General features: G+C 57.2%; 4 protein-coding genes across 4 annotated transcripts; 2 read left to right on the top strand and 2 right to left on the bottom strand.

Annotated features, from left to right (window-relative positions):
- Window positions 1–1,762: 1,762 nt before the first annotated feature.
- On the top strand, window positions 1,763–2,068 carry IE81DRAFT_276122 (C-Myb R2r3; the record flags this gene model as incomplete). The annotated part of the gene is made up of 1 exon (XM_025511465.1): window positions 1,763–2,068. A coding segment is annotated over one exon (306 nt), but the record flags the coding sequence as incomplete, so codon positions are not given.
- Window positions 2,069–3,989: 1,921 nt separating this feature from the next.
- Window positions 3,990–4,882, bottom strand: IE81DRAFT_340579 (hypothetical protein; the record flags this gene model as incomplete). The annotated part of the gene is made up of 2 exons (XM_025515617.1): window positions 3,990–4,234; window positions 4,307–4,882. The coding sequence occupies one exon, from the start codon at window positions 4,880–4,882 to the stop codon at window positions 4,490–4,492; it is 393 nt and encodes a 130-aa protein (XP_025370889.1). The 3' UTR covers window positions 3,990–4,234; window positions 4,307–4,489.
- A 444-nt stretch (window positions 4,883–5,326) lies between these two features.
- Window positions 5,327–8,584, top strand: IE81DRAFT_67132 (hypothetical protein). Its single transcript, XM_025517528.1, has 2 exons — window positions 5,327–5,601; window positions 5,701–8,584. The coding sequence occupies exons 1-2, from the start codon at window positions 5,543–5,545 to the stop codon at window positions 8,513–8,515; spliced, it is 2,874 nt and encodes a 957-aa protein (XP_025370888.1). The 5' UTR covers window positions 5,327–5,542; the 3' UTR covers window positions 8,516–8,584.
- A 989-nt stretch (window positions 8,585–9,573) lies between these two features.
- IE81DRAFT_346327 (hypothetical protein) lies at window positions 9,574–12,496 on the bottom strand (the record flags this gene model as incomplete). Its single annotated transcript, XM_025516030.1, has 5 exons — window positions 9,574–9,635; window positions 9,703–9,824; window positions 9,903–10,005; window positions 10,091–10,316; window positions 10,400–12,496. 5 exons carry the CDS (start codon window positions 12,494–12,496, stop codon window positions 9,574–9,576), a joined length of 2,610 nt encoding a protein of 869 aa, XP_025370887.1.
- Window positions 12,497–14,062: the final 1,566 nt, after the last annotated feature.

The following is a 14,062-nucleotide window of genomic DNA, read 5'->3' as shown; positions in this document are numbered from 1 at the left end:
CGGTCGCTAGGTGTTGCTCTCGCCCCCCTTCGACCCCTGGCCTCTGCTCGTCTTTAGCGGACCTCGGGCGCTTTGCCCGTGTTCGCTGCTGCCGAATCGCAGTCACAAGAATCAGACCGTCATTGCATGGCGCTCTGCTGGCCTCAGCCCGCCCGCCCGGCCGGCCAACCTGGAGAGGGCGGGCCCGAGATGCTGTGCCGCCACCATGAGAGTCATTGACATGCGCAGACAAATACGCGCTTGACTGTGGTGACTCGCGAGTGTCCTTCCTTCTCTTGGCAGGAAAAAGCGATGAGCAGACGCCGTAGACTAGACATCGAGCAGCAGCGTTAGGCGGATCACACGCACAGGCACATCTGCGCGCGTAGTTCACCTAGCCCGCCCGCCTGTGCCAATTCCGCACTCGGACTCTTTCCAATCTGTGATCAAGGGCCAACTCAACATTTTACTGAGCCGCTTCGCCGCCTGATGCCGACCTAATTAGCAAGCAAGTGCCAAAGTGCCCATGTTTCCCATTTAGGTTGGGCGCCATGCTCCCACAGTCGACTTGCACGTACGTCTGGCCTTTGCGCTCGCGCGCATGACGCTGGGAACTGATCGCCATGCCAGCTCTGCCTAACGTCGTCAGTTGACCGGCGCAGAGACCGCTTCGAACGGAACGGAGCGAAGTGCGTATTGCCCTTGTCCGGACCCGCAGTGCCTTCAGTCTGCTCTCTCACTGCTCAAGCGCAAGAAGCCAAGAGCGGAGACAGTACAGATCGCCAGCGTCAGGTATGCAACCGTACCGCTCTCAACGTCCCACAACGCACATTCTGCTCCTCACCTCCTTGCCCAACGGCATAAAGAGCAGCTTCGCATTCAAGCAACGCCCCAATCACCCATTTCATCGCCCACAATTGACGTTGCCCTCTCAATCTCTCACAACGACCGTTCGTTGCTCCACATCCTCCCGTACACAAACAACACCTTCACCTGAAGTGATCGGCAGTCTCTCCCAACATTGCTCTCTCGTCTGCCATACCACCACTCCACTCCATCAAGTCCAAGCACATCTTCGTCACCATCGCCCCCATATAGCTTAGCACAAGTGAGTCGGGTCTTCGAACCACCTTGCCTTCATTCTACTCACGTAAGGCCTCAACATGCGCTCTAGACACACACACACACCATGTCCACCACAGGCTACTATGATGCCTCCAGCTTGGCAGAACGTCGTGGGTGTCAACCTCTGACAACGTCTACCCAGCTCGCAAGGTCCATGACGTTGCCGGAGCAGTACGCGAGATCCGAAGCGACATCTCCTTGGGAGCAGAGCGGTGCTCTGGCGCCCAGCAGTGCACCGCCGTACCCATACGCCAACACATCCTTATATCAAAGCGCTCAGCCTAGTCAACAACATCAGCCAGCTATGCAACAACCTCAGTATTCGCACATGTCCGTCCCACACTTCAACATGGCGCCTGCGACTGCCATTCGAGCGGAACCTCATCCGATGCGCCGTAGTGCCTCGGCCCACGCCAGAGCCGAAGCTCGAAGCTGGACACAAGAGCAAGACAATCGTCTTCGAGCAGCAATCGCTCAAGTCTCTTACGAGAGCAAGCACAACGGCAAGACTGGCAGCGCAGCGCTCGACTCGCCCGACCTCGGGTCTCACCCGACGACCAAGCCTTGGGCACGCGTCATGTCCCTCGCCTTCCCAAGTGGCGAGCACTCGAAGGAAGAATGTCAATCGCGCTGGAAATCGCTTCACCGACCTCCCGCTGTCAAAGGAGCATGGTCTAAAGCCGAAGACGATCGTCTCCTCCGCCTAGTCCGTCAGCACGGCGCTGAACGCTGGGTTGTCATCGCTCAGCACATGGGCTCTCGCAGTGGCAAGCAGTGCCGCGAGCGCTGGCACAATCACGTGGATCCGTCCATCACGCGTCGACCCTTCACGCCAGAGGAGGATGCCATCATTTTGTCCCTTTACAACACCATCGGCAGCAAGTGGGCCGAAATGAGCAAACGTCTCAAGGGCAGGCCAGACAACTCCATCAAAAATCACTTTAACACGACATTGTCTCGAAGACGCATGCTTGCTGCCGCCGTCAACAAGGCTTCCAACCTCACCGACGAGGCGCAAGGCAGCCTTCAAGGCACGACGCAGGCCAGCGCTGGAGGTGTGGCTATGACTAGCACGTCATCATCCAGCTCTTTCACTTCTAGCCACGTGCCAGTTACAGAGACATACGAGGACTCCGGCTACTACTCGTCCAACAGTACCCCAGCGCACAAGCAAGAGCTGGTCCCAGACGCCTACATTGGCGGTGGAATGCAAGCCGGTTTCGATGCTCGTCGCTCATCAGCGCCCATTCTTAGCCGTCAACATGGCCCCGTCGCCAGCTTCGGAGGTTCTTACGCCCAATACGCTTTCCCTGCCGACCTCGATCCCTTCGTCTACACTGGAAGAGATGGCATCGTGTACAGGCACAACGGTGCGGGTCCACAGGGCTTGAATCAGAGCCAGCATCACCGCGCTTCGGTTCCGAACTCACTTGCCTACTCTCAGATGGCTCGTCCTGACGTCGAGCACGGTCTCACTAGCTTCCAGCACGGTGGAAACATCAACTACAGCTCTCTGCATCAATCTGGCAACAGTCGCATTCCGGCATCGATCGACTACGCCCAGCCTGCGGCGCCCGAATTGGCTCAATACCAGCAGCTTCACGGTCAACATGCCGCGTTGTGGTCGAATGCATCTCAAACCCAGCAGCTTTTCCGCTCCCAGCCTGCGCAAACGCCAGGCAGTGCGCAAACTAAATCAGCGTCTCCGTCGAGCGCCAGCGACAACCTCGCCTACCATTCCACTCCACGTCGCAACGTGTCCGGCGAGCAGCCTTTAGCAGAGTCACTTTCTGCCTGGCAAAGCGTAAATGGTGAACGCGCTCTTCCACCTTTGTCCCTGGTTGCTACTGGGACCGCCACTCCGTCGACCCCCAGTCGTGCACGCGTTACCTCTGTCATGAGACGTCTGACATCTTCTGCTTGCGGCACTGTCACAACCGATGCGTCGCAGGCTGGTACTGCCAATGCCGCTCTCGCCATGGTCGACGTCGACGAGGGACAAAAAGCTGCTTTGCCACCTCTTTTCCGCCAGGCTGCGCTCAACACCACTCCAACGCAGCGTGGCTCCATTTCGGGCCAGTCTCCGGCCAGCAGGACTCCGAGCTACGGTTCCGAACACGTTCGCTCGGCCACGAGACGAAGCTTCGGCCCAGTGGCGCAGGAGACTGAATGGCATCACGAAAGACAGCACACTGCACGACCACAAACGGCCGACGAGGTGCACTGCGCCAACTCTAGTCTCGGCACGACGGAAACGCACGACAACAGCGCCGTCAATGGCCAAGACTCCGAAAGCGACGCCGATGCCAGCGGCAACACCTCGGACTGCCCCGACGATACGCCCTCGTTCACCACCGGCACTGCCTATTTCGCTCAGCGTGAGGGTCTCAGCATGCCGGGCAGCGCCATGACTGCTGCCAGTAGTCTTCTCCCCTCGCCCATGGACTGCATGAGCGACAATGGCACCGCCCCGGCCAATGACTACTTTGCAACCAAGGACAACGCAGCAGTCATGGACCGTCATGTTCAGTACAGCTTGCAACAGGGTGCCACGGGTATGCCACCTACTGGCTTCTCGCCCTACAACTTTGTCCAACATAGCTCGATGGGCCTTTTCTTGGATGAGAACGAGAGCCGAGACACCTGAAAGTCACCCGCACGCCGCTGCATGTTCAACCTGTGATTCATCTCCTGCAAGTTCCGAGTATAGTCATGCGCGACTCGCCTAAGCCTCGCACGCCTCTCTAGGCAAATCTCACCCTGTATAGATTAGTTATATCTTTGTATGCACTTATTACTAGAGTTTACCTTTTCCAATCTGCCAATCAAGCGGCCCTTGAGTCCGCAAACGCCATCAGACACAGCATGCAATCTTGAATAGCATTCTCCATCATTCCTGCCATCTATTCGAGCGCTCGGCTTTCGAGCCAGGGGTGTGAGTGTCTGTGTGCAAGCTTGCTGCGGCCCGTGCGAGGTTTTGATTCAAGCGACGCTCGCCTGAAGCAAGCAGACGATGAGCAATAGATGCACTCCGGGTGGCTCCGTGGTACGTCCCTATACAATACAAAGTGTACCACACAGGATCGCATCGCCCCTTGCGCGAGGTCCAGGCTTTTCGGGGGAGAATCAGCTGCGGGAAGACCAAGAATAGCAAGGATTGATAAAGCGGCAAGGGATGCATGCTAAGCTCGTCGGTCCTCACCTAGCCGAGCTTGCCGTTCGTGACTTGCTGCCGCGCATGAGTTCATCTCTGAAGCGGGCTTCAAATCCCCCTCGGGCTACTTTGATGCTGTCAGTCCGAACGCAGGAGTTGATGATGTGCTAGGTACTGTATGCGCAAGGCCCGTGGTGGGCCCCCGAGAGGCGTACCAAGTTCGAACGCACCTCATGCGCTGCCCGAGGCACTCTCGATCTGCGCAAACGTGTGCTCCGCACCCCTCTTGGCCATCGAGCGTCCATCTGCTCGGATCCCTAAACATCCGACCATCACTGCAGCTGGGGTGGTACCGTACAGACCAGCAAGCTCATATTTCGCGCCTACAATCAACAAAAACCTTAGCAGCCAGCATGAAAGTGACATGCAAGCAAGCCGCTGCGGGAAGCCCGATGCACTCGCCACTTGCGACTGTTCAGCAGGAGGTTCATCCGGCCGTGGGCTGTGGAGGTGCGTAGACGCGCGTGGGAAATGCGACTCCGATCGATCGAGGCTTGCTCGGCCAGAGAGTGAGCAGAAGCCAGCCAGCCAGCCAGCCAGCCATTCGGTCTGTGTGACATTCATGACTCACGACTGGACATCCACGAGCAACTGTAGCAACACGTTCCCTCGCGGCTAGACCTCAAACTGTCCCCGCACCTTGCCATCCTAGCTAGGTTGAACAGGAAGTAAGCGGGGCCGTGCGGGTGCATGGAGGCTGGATCGATAAAGCCATGCATCATGGCAGCCGCTCGATCCGGGCTTTCGACTCGGAATTCGGTGGGAATGTCTCACGCCCCGATCGCGACGTCCAACGGCGATGCATTGATTGACATGGCCCGGACAGCCCCCCAATGATGAATCTGATTGAATGAGTGACAGTGCCTGTCTCGGTCTGTAGGCCAGTCGCGTTTCGGCTGTGTCTCAAGCTTTGATCGACCACAATTCAAGAATATTCAGAATGTTCGAGCAGCTCTTCATAGGTGTTGCGACAGTCATGAGTTTGAATCACTCTGAACATCACCTGCTCGGACACCTTCCAGAATCGTTATGCATTCACGTGATCGACTCAAAGCCTTTTGAGTCAAGTGAGCCAAGAGTCACAGTCGCTCTGCAATTGGAGTGCGGAAAAAATCTGGATCGTCCGCCACCTCAGATGGCCTCGTGCGCAGCTACTTGTGATGGCCGATCTGGTGATGGTCTTTTGAAAGGTCAGCTACGAACCGTAGGTACAGTCAAGAGTTGATGAGGAGCTTCTGCTGGTGGGACACGCCAATCAAGAATGGCCTTGCGACCCGTCACGTGTGAGCTGTCTGACCAAGAGTACTGAGCGGAATGCGCGCGCGCCGCACGCCCGCGACGACGCGCTTGCTGACGCATTAATTTGTTCGCGGTGTAAATAGATGCCAACGCCTCATCTCTCTCAACGGGCTTATATCGCTACGATCATCCATCTCACCAGCACGAGTCAGCCGTCCGCAATGCTCGATAGATGACTACACCTGCAAATTCTTTGGCGAGGAGCGATTTGCTGCAGTGCACATGGTGTCGACGCGAGCGGCGCACACGAGCCTTTGCCAAGCGCAGCCCCGCGCTGGCAATGCTCCGTCTAAAAGCGGCGCTGCCACCAAACGCCACTCAGAGCCGGACGACAGAGCCGAGGAGCAAAGAGAGCCTTCCGGACTCCGATCAAGCGATCAGCACACCGCTGTAAAGCTCGGAGCTCCAGGCTTGGATCGCCATGCCACCGGCCCTACTGCTCCAGAAGCCCCGTCTAGCCCTGCGAATGCACTCACCTGGGACAACACGACATCCGCATCCTTGAATGCGGCGCTGGCCTCTCTCGATGCTTTGCACAGGCAGGACTTACATGAAAGTACATTTGAGCCACCTGTCGCGCCAAGACGCCTCGGAGAGGCACCTTTGAGCAACTTGGACTTGTGCCTAAATCGCCTGCAGAGCAGCTTGGTTGGTCAAGCAGCGGTGGCACTCGCTCTTGGCGACCAGGATGATATTCGTGACCCGCGTAGCCATCGATCAAAGTCTACGCCCGCCACGTGCGCTGGATCAGAACGCCGAGCAAGCGATACCGGTGAAGGAAGCTGGCCCATCAAGCACGCGCCATTTAGCGCTCGGCCTCGACGCCAGCAATCACCTTGGGCGGTGAGACCTTTGGCAGGAGGTCCCTCATTGGAAGAGATGCGAATCAAGAGGCGCCGGACGACACCCCGCGCCTCCAAAAATGAAGCGCCAGACTGTGGCAGTGCGCAGCCGATCGGTCTCGAAAGCCTTGATCAACCTGCAAGCGGGCCGAGAAAGGCGACTCTCGTGGTCCGCACTCAAATCCCTTTATCCAGCACACCTACATCAGTGGAAAGAGTACGCGCTAGCAAAATGGCGCATGGGGGGCTTGCAGCTACAGCAGGGCAGTGGAGGTCTATTGATGCTTGGACTCAAGAAGGCTTCGATGCTGGACGCTGCCGCTCAAGGCCGTCTCACGACGTCTCCCAAGTGGTTATAGAGTGCAGAGCAGAAGCGACTGCCGAGGACGTAGGGATGGGAGCCAGTCAAGGATGCGCTCGAATGCATTGCCAGGTAGGCTCTAAGGACGGCGCTTTGGTCAGCATGCCATCAAAGGCAGTATCTCAAGCTCTCGTGGCGCCGCCAGCTCGTTCTGCCGCGGCTGGAGAGGGCGAGCAACCACGCTCACAGACGTGTGAGGTATCTCCGCGCTTCGCGGTCTTGCCTGATGATCCGATCCCGCGACCCAGCTGTTCAGGGAATGACACGACGGGCCATGCCAGGAAAGACGCCGCTACTGATAGAGCCCGGCCCATTTGCGAAATCGGTAAATCGGCACAGGACAAGTTTCGGACGACTTCTACACGCGCTGAGGCCCTATGCACTGGACGCAAAGGAATCAGACTCGGCGCTGGCAGGCCTCCGCCTCAACATGCACATTTTGAAGGCGTTCGCTTCATGCCGCCCGCGGATCGCAGTCATTTGGTGCCGATGCCATTTGACGACGAGCTATCGCTTGTCACACTGCAGCCCTCGAGCCCTGATCCCGACCTCAGCCTACTTCATCAGTCTGTCAGCACAGACACACCATGTGGGGATCCCGCATCGATACAGCGAGCTTTGCCCGACGCCACCAACATTACAAGTCCCGCCCGCCAAAGTGCGCCTTCAGGCTGTCGCACGCGGAACCAGGCCGACGAGGAGGTCGCCGAGCCGACAATCAGCCGCAGGGCCCATCTACGCGCCCTCAAAGAAGCGCAGGAGCACTTCAAAGCTCAGTTGGCGAAGGAGATAGCAGATCTGAGAGCTCGGGTTTCTATGCAGACCGACTTCCAGTCCCCTTCAGCAAGTCGTCGTGGCCCGCCTGGCGACTTCCGTTGGACTACCACTCAAGACCTCGCTACTGACGTCACCGATCCCAGCCTAGGCGGATTAGAAGATGTGCAAGCAGCAGCAGGGGAGGCTGCAGAGGTGCGTCCCGGCTGGAAATCACGCATGTTTCCGCGTACAGGCTTTGCGAGACAAAATCAGATTCGTCAAGCCGCGTCGGACGATACACAGCACCGTGCAGGCAGACTAAAGAGGACGCCATCGCCCCCGCCGCCTCCCGAGGCATCCGACACGGTATCCGAGACTGAGTCCGAAGGAGTGCATACAACAAGCGATGCATCGTCACAAGCAGACGAAGAAGCCGAAACCGCTCATCGAATTTGCTCTCGTGGCATCCCACGTCGCTACGATGCTAGTGCCATGCTTCGGGTATCGAAGACGAGCAGCAGAATGCAAATTTCGACCCAGGGCGGCAAGGCTGCTACCACAAGCAAGGTCGACGCTCCGGAGAATGATAGCGTCACAGAATCTGACGAAGACGATCCCTCTGTCTCCCATTTGCATAATCGGAACCATCACCTGCCAAAGCGCAGTCAGCGTCCAAAGGCTGCTCGTACCTCCGCCAAAGACTCTGCTGCTGGCCGATCCGGCAAGCGCCCTTCGAACAATGCGCCATCGAGCAATGCGACCATCGAGAGGGAGGCAGCATCTGCCTCCAAAAGGTCTCGAATTGCGGATAGATCCTTCAGCGAGCCAAACTTACTTGGTACCGCTGGCAACGAGAACGCTTCGGCACCGAGCAGTCAGCCTGCGCGACGCGCTCAAAAGAAGAAAACGGTCAAGTCTGGTTTGCCGTGCGTTGCCTAAATGGTTGCAATTTGTTGGCGATGAATATCGCAGCTTACGCTGTCTTGCTCCTCACTGCAGCATTTTTGCTGACTGTACCTTTCTCATCGTCGGAGAGTACGGCAGACGAGTCAAGACCTTCGGAGAGCTGGTGAGGCACGCCTGTCAGCGGTCATGTGCACGTCCGACTGACCTGCTGCTACTGTTGATGCTGCTGCTTCCGCAGGCATCTCGTCACGGTGCTTCCATCGTGCATGACTTCAGCATTGCTTCTCGCCTCATCGTCACGCACATCATCGGCGTTCCCAATACAGGAGAGCAAGGGTCGGAACGCGAGATTGCGAGCTGGGCGCGCGCTCTGTTCCCCGCGGAAGCTGAGCTGATTCGGCTCGGTACCGACATTCGGGGCAGACCAGAGCTGCGTGGAAAGCATTTTGTGGACGTGCGATGGATGGAGCAATGCATACTGGTGAGTGGCCACGCTGTCGAGTCGACGTGGCTCTAGTGAGGAAAGGAGGTCCCGTCAAGTGCTGACGCTGGAGCTTCTGCCGTCTTCAGAATTGTCTTCGCAAAGAGCAGCTACTCTCTGCTGCTCCATATCGTGTACTGTAATTTGCGCTTCTGCTGTAACATCTCACATCGAGTAGCATACCACCTCGACACTCCACACAGGCCCAATTTATAACTCCTTGACAGAATTCAGACGACACCGTCTGTCGTCGGCCAAAAACGGCGGGTCTGACATGCCCTCGTGATGCGCACGAGTCACATTGGAATGTAAACTGATATTGGACTAGCGTGTGAATTCCGCACATGGGCGATGAGAGCGGCTGGTCGTTGGGATAGTTGGGTGATACAAGCGATATTAGTCAAAGTTGGGTCTGTGGGATTCTTTGCGTCTCTTGATGGCGCGGGCCCTCGACTCCTCTATGGATGGATGGATGGATGGATGGATGGATGGATGGATGGATGGATGGATGGATGGATGGATGGATGGATGGATGGATGGATGGATGGATGGATGGATCGCTCTTGCGCGTGGATGCGATTTCCGGTCCTTGCAAGATCGCCGCCTCATCTCATCCAGACGCCTCTACAGCGCTTCCAGTGGCGCGATCCAATCTGCGTTTAATAAGCGCATCTGATCGAGTATACTCTCAAAGTCAGCATGGCACGACACAAAGGTCCTCGCGCCGTCCTTTACTCACACTCTTTGGAGATGCTGGTCGAAGTGGCCCATCCTTGTTCCGGCCACAGCTCTGCAAGCCTTGCCCAAAGCATCTTTCGGGATGAAATGTTGGATGAATTGGGTTCGCCCCCCTCGATGACACTGGAGTTCCTCGTGTCAGTCTTTCCTCTTCGGCAAGATGTTCGGCCAGCCAAACATTGTAACCTGCATCGCACTCACATCTTCTCATTCGTCAGCTCGCTCATAGCATCATCGATGGTGACACAAATGGCCACCTCGTATTTCATCTGATCTGACCAGCGCCACTTCTTCTCTGGCGGACCTGCCGAAGGGAAAGGGCGAGATCGTCCCACCGACGAATCAGACAAGAGCGCAGACAAACGGGCCTGGGAGCGTTGTCTCCTCACCTTCTTCAGGGCTTGCCTGATTGGCGTCGTCAGGCCCGTCCGTGCCAGACGAGTCCATAAGGTCTGGAGAGCCTCGATGACGCCAGCCTGCGAGGGCAGCCTCATAGGCTTGCTGCTGCTCTGGCATGGCAGCTTCAACGAGCGTCTTGAGCCTGTCCATGTGCTCCGACTGCAGCTCAGCAAACATTTCGATGTGCTTGAGATAGAACTCGCGCTTGGTGAGTTTCTGAGACGAAAGATGTGAGACAGTGTCAGATCACTGGACGAGCAGGGCAATGCGGTCCAACGACGTCTGTCGAGGCGACTTACGTGCATGGTGAACCGATTGTACGGGAAGAGATTGGGAAGCCAATGGAAGAAATTGTCGTTGTACTCTCCAAGCTGTACCGCCAGTCCAGCGAACTCCACCAGCGATGGTTTCAGGCTAGGCGGAAACTTGCTCTTGTTGCTCCAATCTGTAGCCTCAATCTGTTCCTTCAATTGATTGATGGCGACCTGGAACCTCGGATCAACTGCGGCCACGGGGTTCTTGTTGGTTTTCGTGAGACCCACGTGGTTGCTACGGTCAAGGATCTCCTTGTAATGATTGCGAGCTGGCTCGTTATCTTCATCGTCGCCGTCCACATCCACAAAAGTGATGGGATCCGCCTGTGTGCCGGGAGAAGATTGACCTCTTGCTGCGTGAGAGCCATTCAGCAGACTATTCATGCCCATAGCGCTGCTGCTTCCCGATGATTTCATCTCGGCGTCATCACTGCTCTGGGGCGGCAAAGGAGGAAGCAGATCCTTGTCCAGAGCATACTTCGCAAACATACGGTTGGCAAAGTACGACATGTTGGTCGTACTGCCACTTGCTCCCGTGCTAGACCCAGCTCCGTAGTAGACTCCAGCTGCAGCGACGGAAGCTGCAGAGTTCGCGGCAAGCGTGTGCGCATTTGTGGAGCCTGTTGCCTCTGTGGCCGAGTCTGTTCCTTCGACACCGGCCGCGCGCACAGCTTTTGCTCTTGAGCCTCTCGTCGATTTTTTGGGCTCTTCGATCAGCACCACTGGCCCGATACTAACGTGAAAGCCCTCTACTTGGGGTCGGCCTCTGTGAGTGGGCTCATCGTAAAGCAGTTCGGAATCATCGACGAAGTCGTCCTTGACGTCGTATTTGTTATCCCCGTCCACTCGCTTCCTCCTCTGCCTTGGTGCTGCTGCTGCTTCATCTGGTTGATGTCTGTTCAGCAACCCTCGGAGCTCGGGTGGAAGGTCATCTACGCCCTCATTACCAGGAGGCGCTGGAACAGAAGCTGGAGGCGCTAGGGCAGAAGTCGAGGTCGAAGCAGCGTGGCTGCTCCCACTCGCCTGTCGGGGATCATTGTTGGCGCCCACAGCCACCGTGGAAGGGCCTTGACCTGCTTTTGCCTTTTCGAGCCAATAAACAGCCCAAAGACCGCCGCTCTCCTTGAGACTTTCGAGCATCGTCTCGTGAACGTCGATCAGGTAGTCTTTGTCATCTTCGGTCGGGCGGTCAAGAGGAGTCGCCTTCAGTGCAAGACGCATGGAGGGCCTGGGTGGCGGTGCGGGTGGCAGCATTGTGCCCGGCGACGGAGTTCGGTCGAAGCGGCGCCGTCTCTTGACGGCAGGTCTATGAGGTGCACTAGCAGTGCCTTCAGCATTTCGCTCCTCAGCTGCGTCGTTGGTGCCTGACTGCCCCAAGGATCCACCGCCGCTGCTGGCATCTCGATCATGCGCCCGCTTCTTTGTCGTTTGTTCGTTCGCTCCGGTGCGCTCACCGTCTCGTTGCGAAGGCATAGAAGACATAGCTCCACCATCACGTTCAGCGTCGATGCTACCTTCGATACTTCGACTTCCATCGCTATCGTCGTCATCATCGTCGTCGTCATCGTCGTCCTCTTCTTCTGCTTCTTCGTCCTCTTCCTCTTCTGACTCCCCACTTTCACCCTGTGACTCGTCGTCCTCGTCTTCATCCATGCCCTGACTGCCTTCGATAGAGCTGCCATCTTCCTGCTGGTGCTCGACAACCTGCTCAGCTCCATTCTGACCGGATACTGCATCAGCAGCAGCTTCATTCCCAGCCATGGTGCTCGCGCTCTGATCTCCATCAGCGGATTTGCCGTCATGATTGCTTTCCGAGCCCGTATCTTTTGCAATCAATGCCGAAGCTTCGCTAGAGCTGTGCAGAGGAGACTTTGCCTGCTCAGAATCTGGATCAGCTTCATGGTTGGCAATCTTGCTGGAGCTGATGACGTCCGCGCGAGCAGAGCGCGACCCCGACGATGACCTGAGACGATTCTCATGCGTGGAGCTCTGCCTCAGACGGGTCGAACGAGGGCGTGTCGGCTGAGATGCGCTACCGGATGCCGGACTGCTGCCTGGAGTCAGAAGTGCGCTCAGATTCATGTTGACCAGCGTCCACCATAAGCCGAGCGCAATGGGATGAAGAGCACGGCTTCTGTAGGCGCGGACGCCCGCGCTCTGGCCAGGTGTGAGAAAGGAGGGATGGTCAATAGCGTGTTCTCCTGCATGGTGCTCGAAGAGACCAAGGCAAGAGCTGATCGGATTAGAAGCATACACGAACGAATTCAAGCACAAGGCAGCCGTAGTTGCACTAATGTGTGAGTCGTGAGTGTAGAGTGTTCGAGCTTTCCCCAATTGTGAACTCCAGAAGATCGCGTCGTGCAGACGCGTACGTGAGGGTTCGGTCGGCGCAGGCAGGCGCGTGTGGATGGCGCCTCGCAACGGTCGCGCGCGCGCGCGCGCGCGCATGCACCACCCTAACCATCAAGATGGGACGCTCCTGACCATACAGGACACCGACATTCAAGGATACAGCTCGACCATCTCGGACTTGACTCTCAAATCATTCGAGATTGCAGTTCGCCATGACAAACACCGCAGAGCGCTTCGGATTTTGGACTCACACAGAAAGTTGAAGTCTTCAGGTACTGATATCGCTTGGGTATGGAGCGTGCAATGGGATGGAGAAGAACCAGAAATGATGGATGCTGTGTGGTGCGTGATTAAAGACTGCTTGTGCGGTGCCGGGCTGCTGGCTGCGCGCGCAACCTTTGAGGTGCGGCGACTGCGATGGCGAAACAGAAAGTGGTGCGAGGAAGGACGCGCGGGCGATGTTGTCGTATGGAAGCTTTCGAACGAGGAGCGCAAGCACGTCCTGCGATCCGCGCTCGTGGTGGTGTGAGAGAAGAGGATCAGAGGGGCAAGATTCTGTCAAGGAGGGGGATGGATCGATGGGTCTAGATCATCTGTATGCTCGCAGCAGTTAGAGGACAGATACGTGCGTCAATTCTTTCGGACTTGTCGAACCTCGGTCGCGTGCAACTCGAGCTGCCCTGACCGCGAAAGAGTCGCTTTCTATATTGCCTGGCCCCACGAAACGGCTGTGTCCTGTAGATTTGCTGGCATCAGGGATCCATGAGGGCTGAATTGCGCCGGAAGGAGGAGAGGTGCACGCAGCAATCACTGCCGCGTCCGCTCACCGCCGGACACCCTGCTGTGCAGGAGGTTGGCGCGCGCCAAGCAACATGCACGCGCGCGTGTCGTGTCTGTCACGCGCTCTTCTTTCGTCTGCTCACCTCTCACGCTTGCAGCAGCATCGTGACTCCGCGAAGGGCAAACCAGCAGAATCACTGCTCCCACCCGAGTTCTGAGCGCAAGTCAGATTGGCCAAGAAAGGCGGGTGAGGAAGGCCAGTTGCTGACCCTCCACCAATTTTCATCATTGATCCTTTTCGATTTGTTGCAGTGGTGAGTGAAGGTGCGCCATGATCCCATCAAGCATGCAGCTACACAGAGGGGAATTCTCCGCTCTGGAGCGAAAGCGCGCCGGGCATGTGGTATGGTGGCACGCGCGCGCGGTGTTTTGCGCCATACGGCAGCCAGTCCACGCACGCGTATATATGTAGACAGCACCGGCAAAGGCAAAACAGGCATGACACGATGGCCGCGC

Source organism: Ceraceosorus guamensis (genome assembly GCF_003144195.1).
Source record: "Ceraceosorus guamensis strain MCA 4658 unplaced genomic scaffold IE81scaffold_17, whole genome shotgun sequence".
Taxonomy (NCBI): domain Eukaryota; kingdom Fungi; phylum Basidiomycota; class Exobasidiomycetes; order Ceraceosorales; family Ceraceosoraceae; genus Ceraceosorus; species Ceraceosorus guamensis.
This window is presented reverse-complemented; position numbering and strand designations above follow the sequence as displayed.

What these genes read in the sequence shown, in the direction of transcription:
- IE81DRAFT_67132 (XM_025517528.1), top strand. Translation starts at nt 5,543, where the DNA reads ATGAGGAGCTTCTGCTGGTGGGACACGCCAATCAAGAATGGCCTTGCG. An exon ending in GGCCTTGCGACCCGTCACGT is followed by an intron (nt 5,602 to 5,700) that starts GTGAGCTGTCTG and finishes CGGTGTAAATAG; the next exon opens with ATGCCAACGCCTCATCTCTC.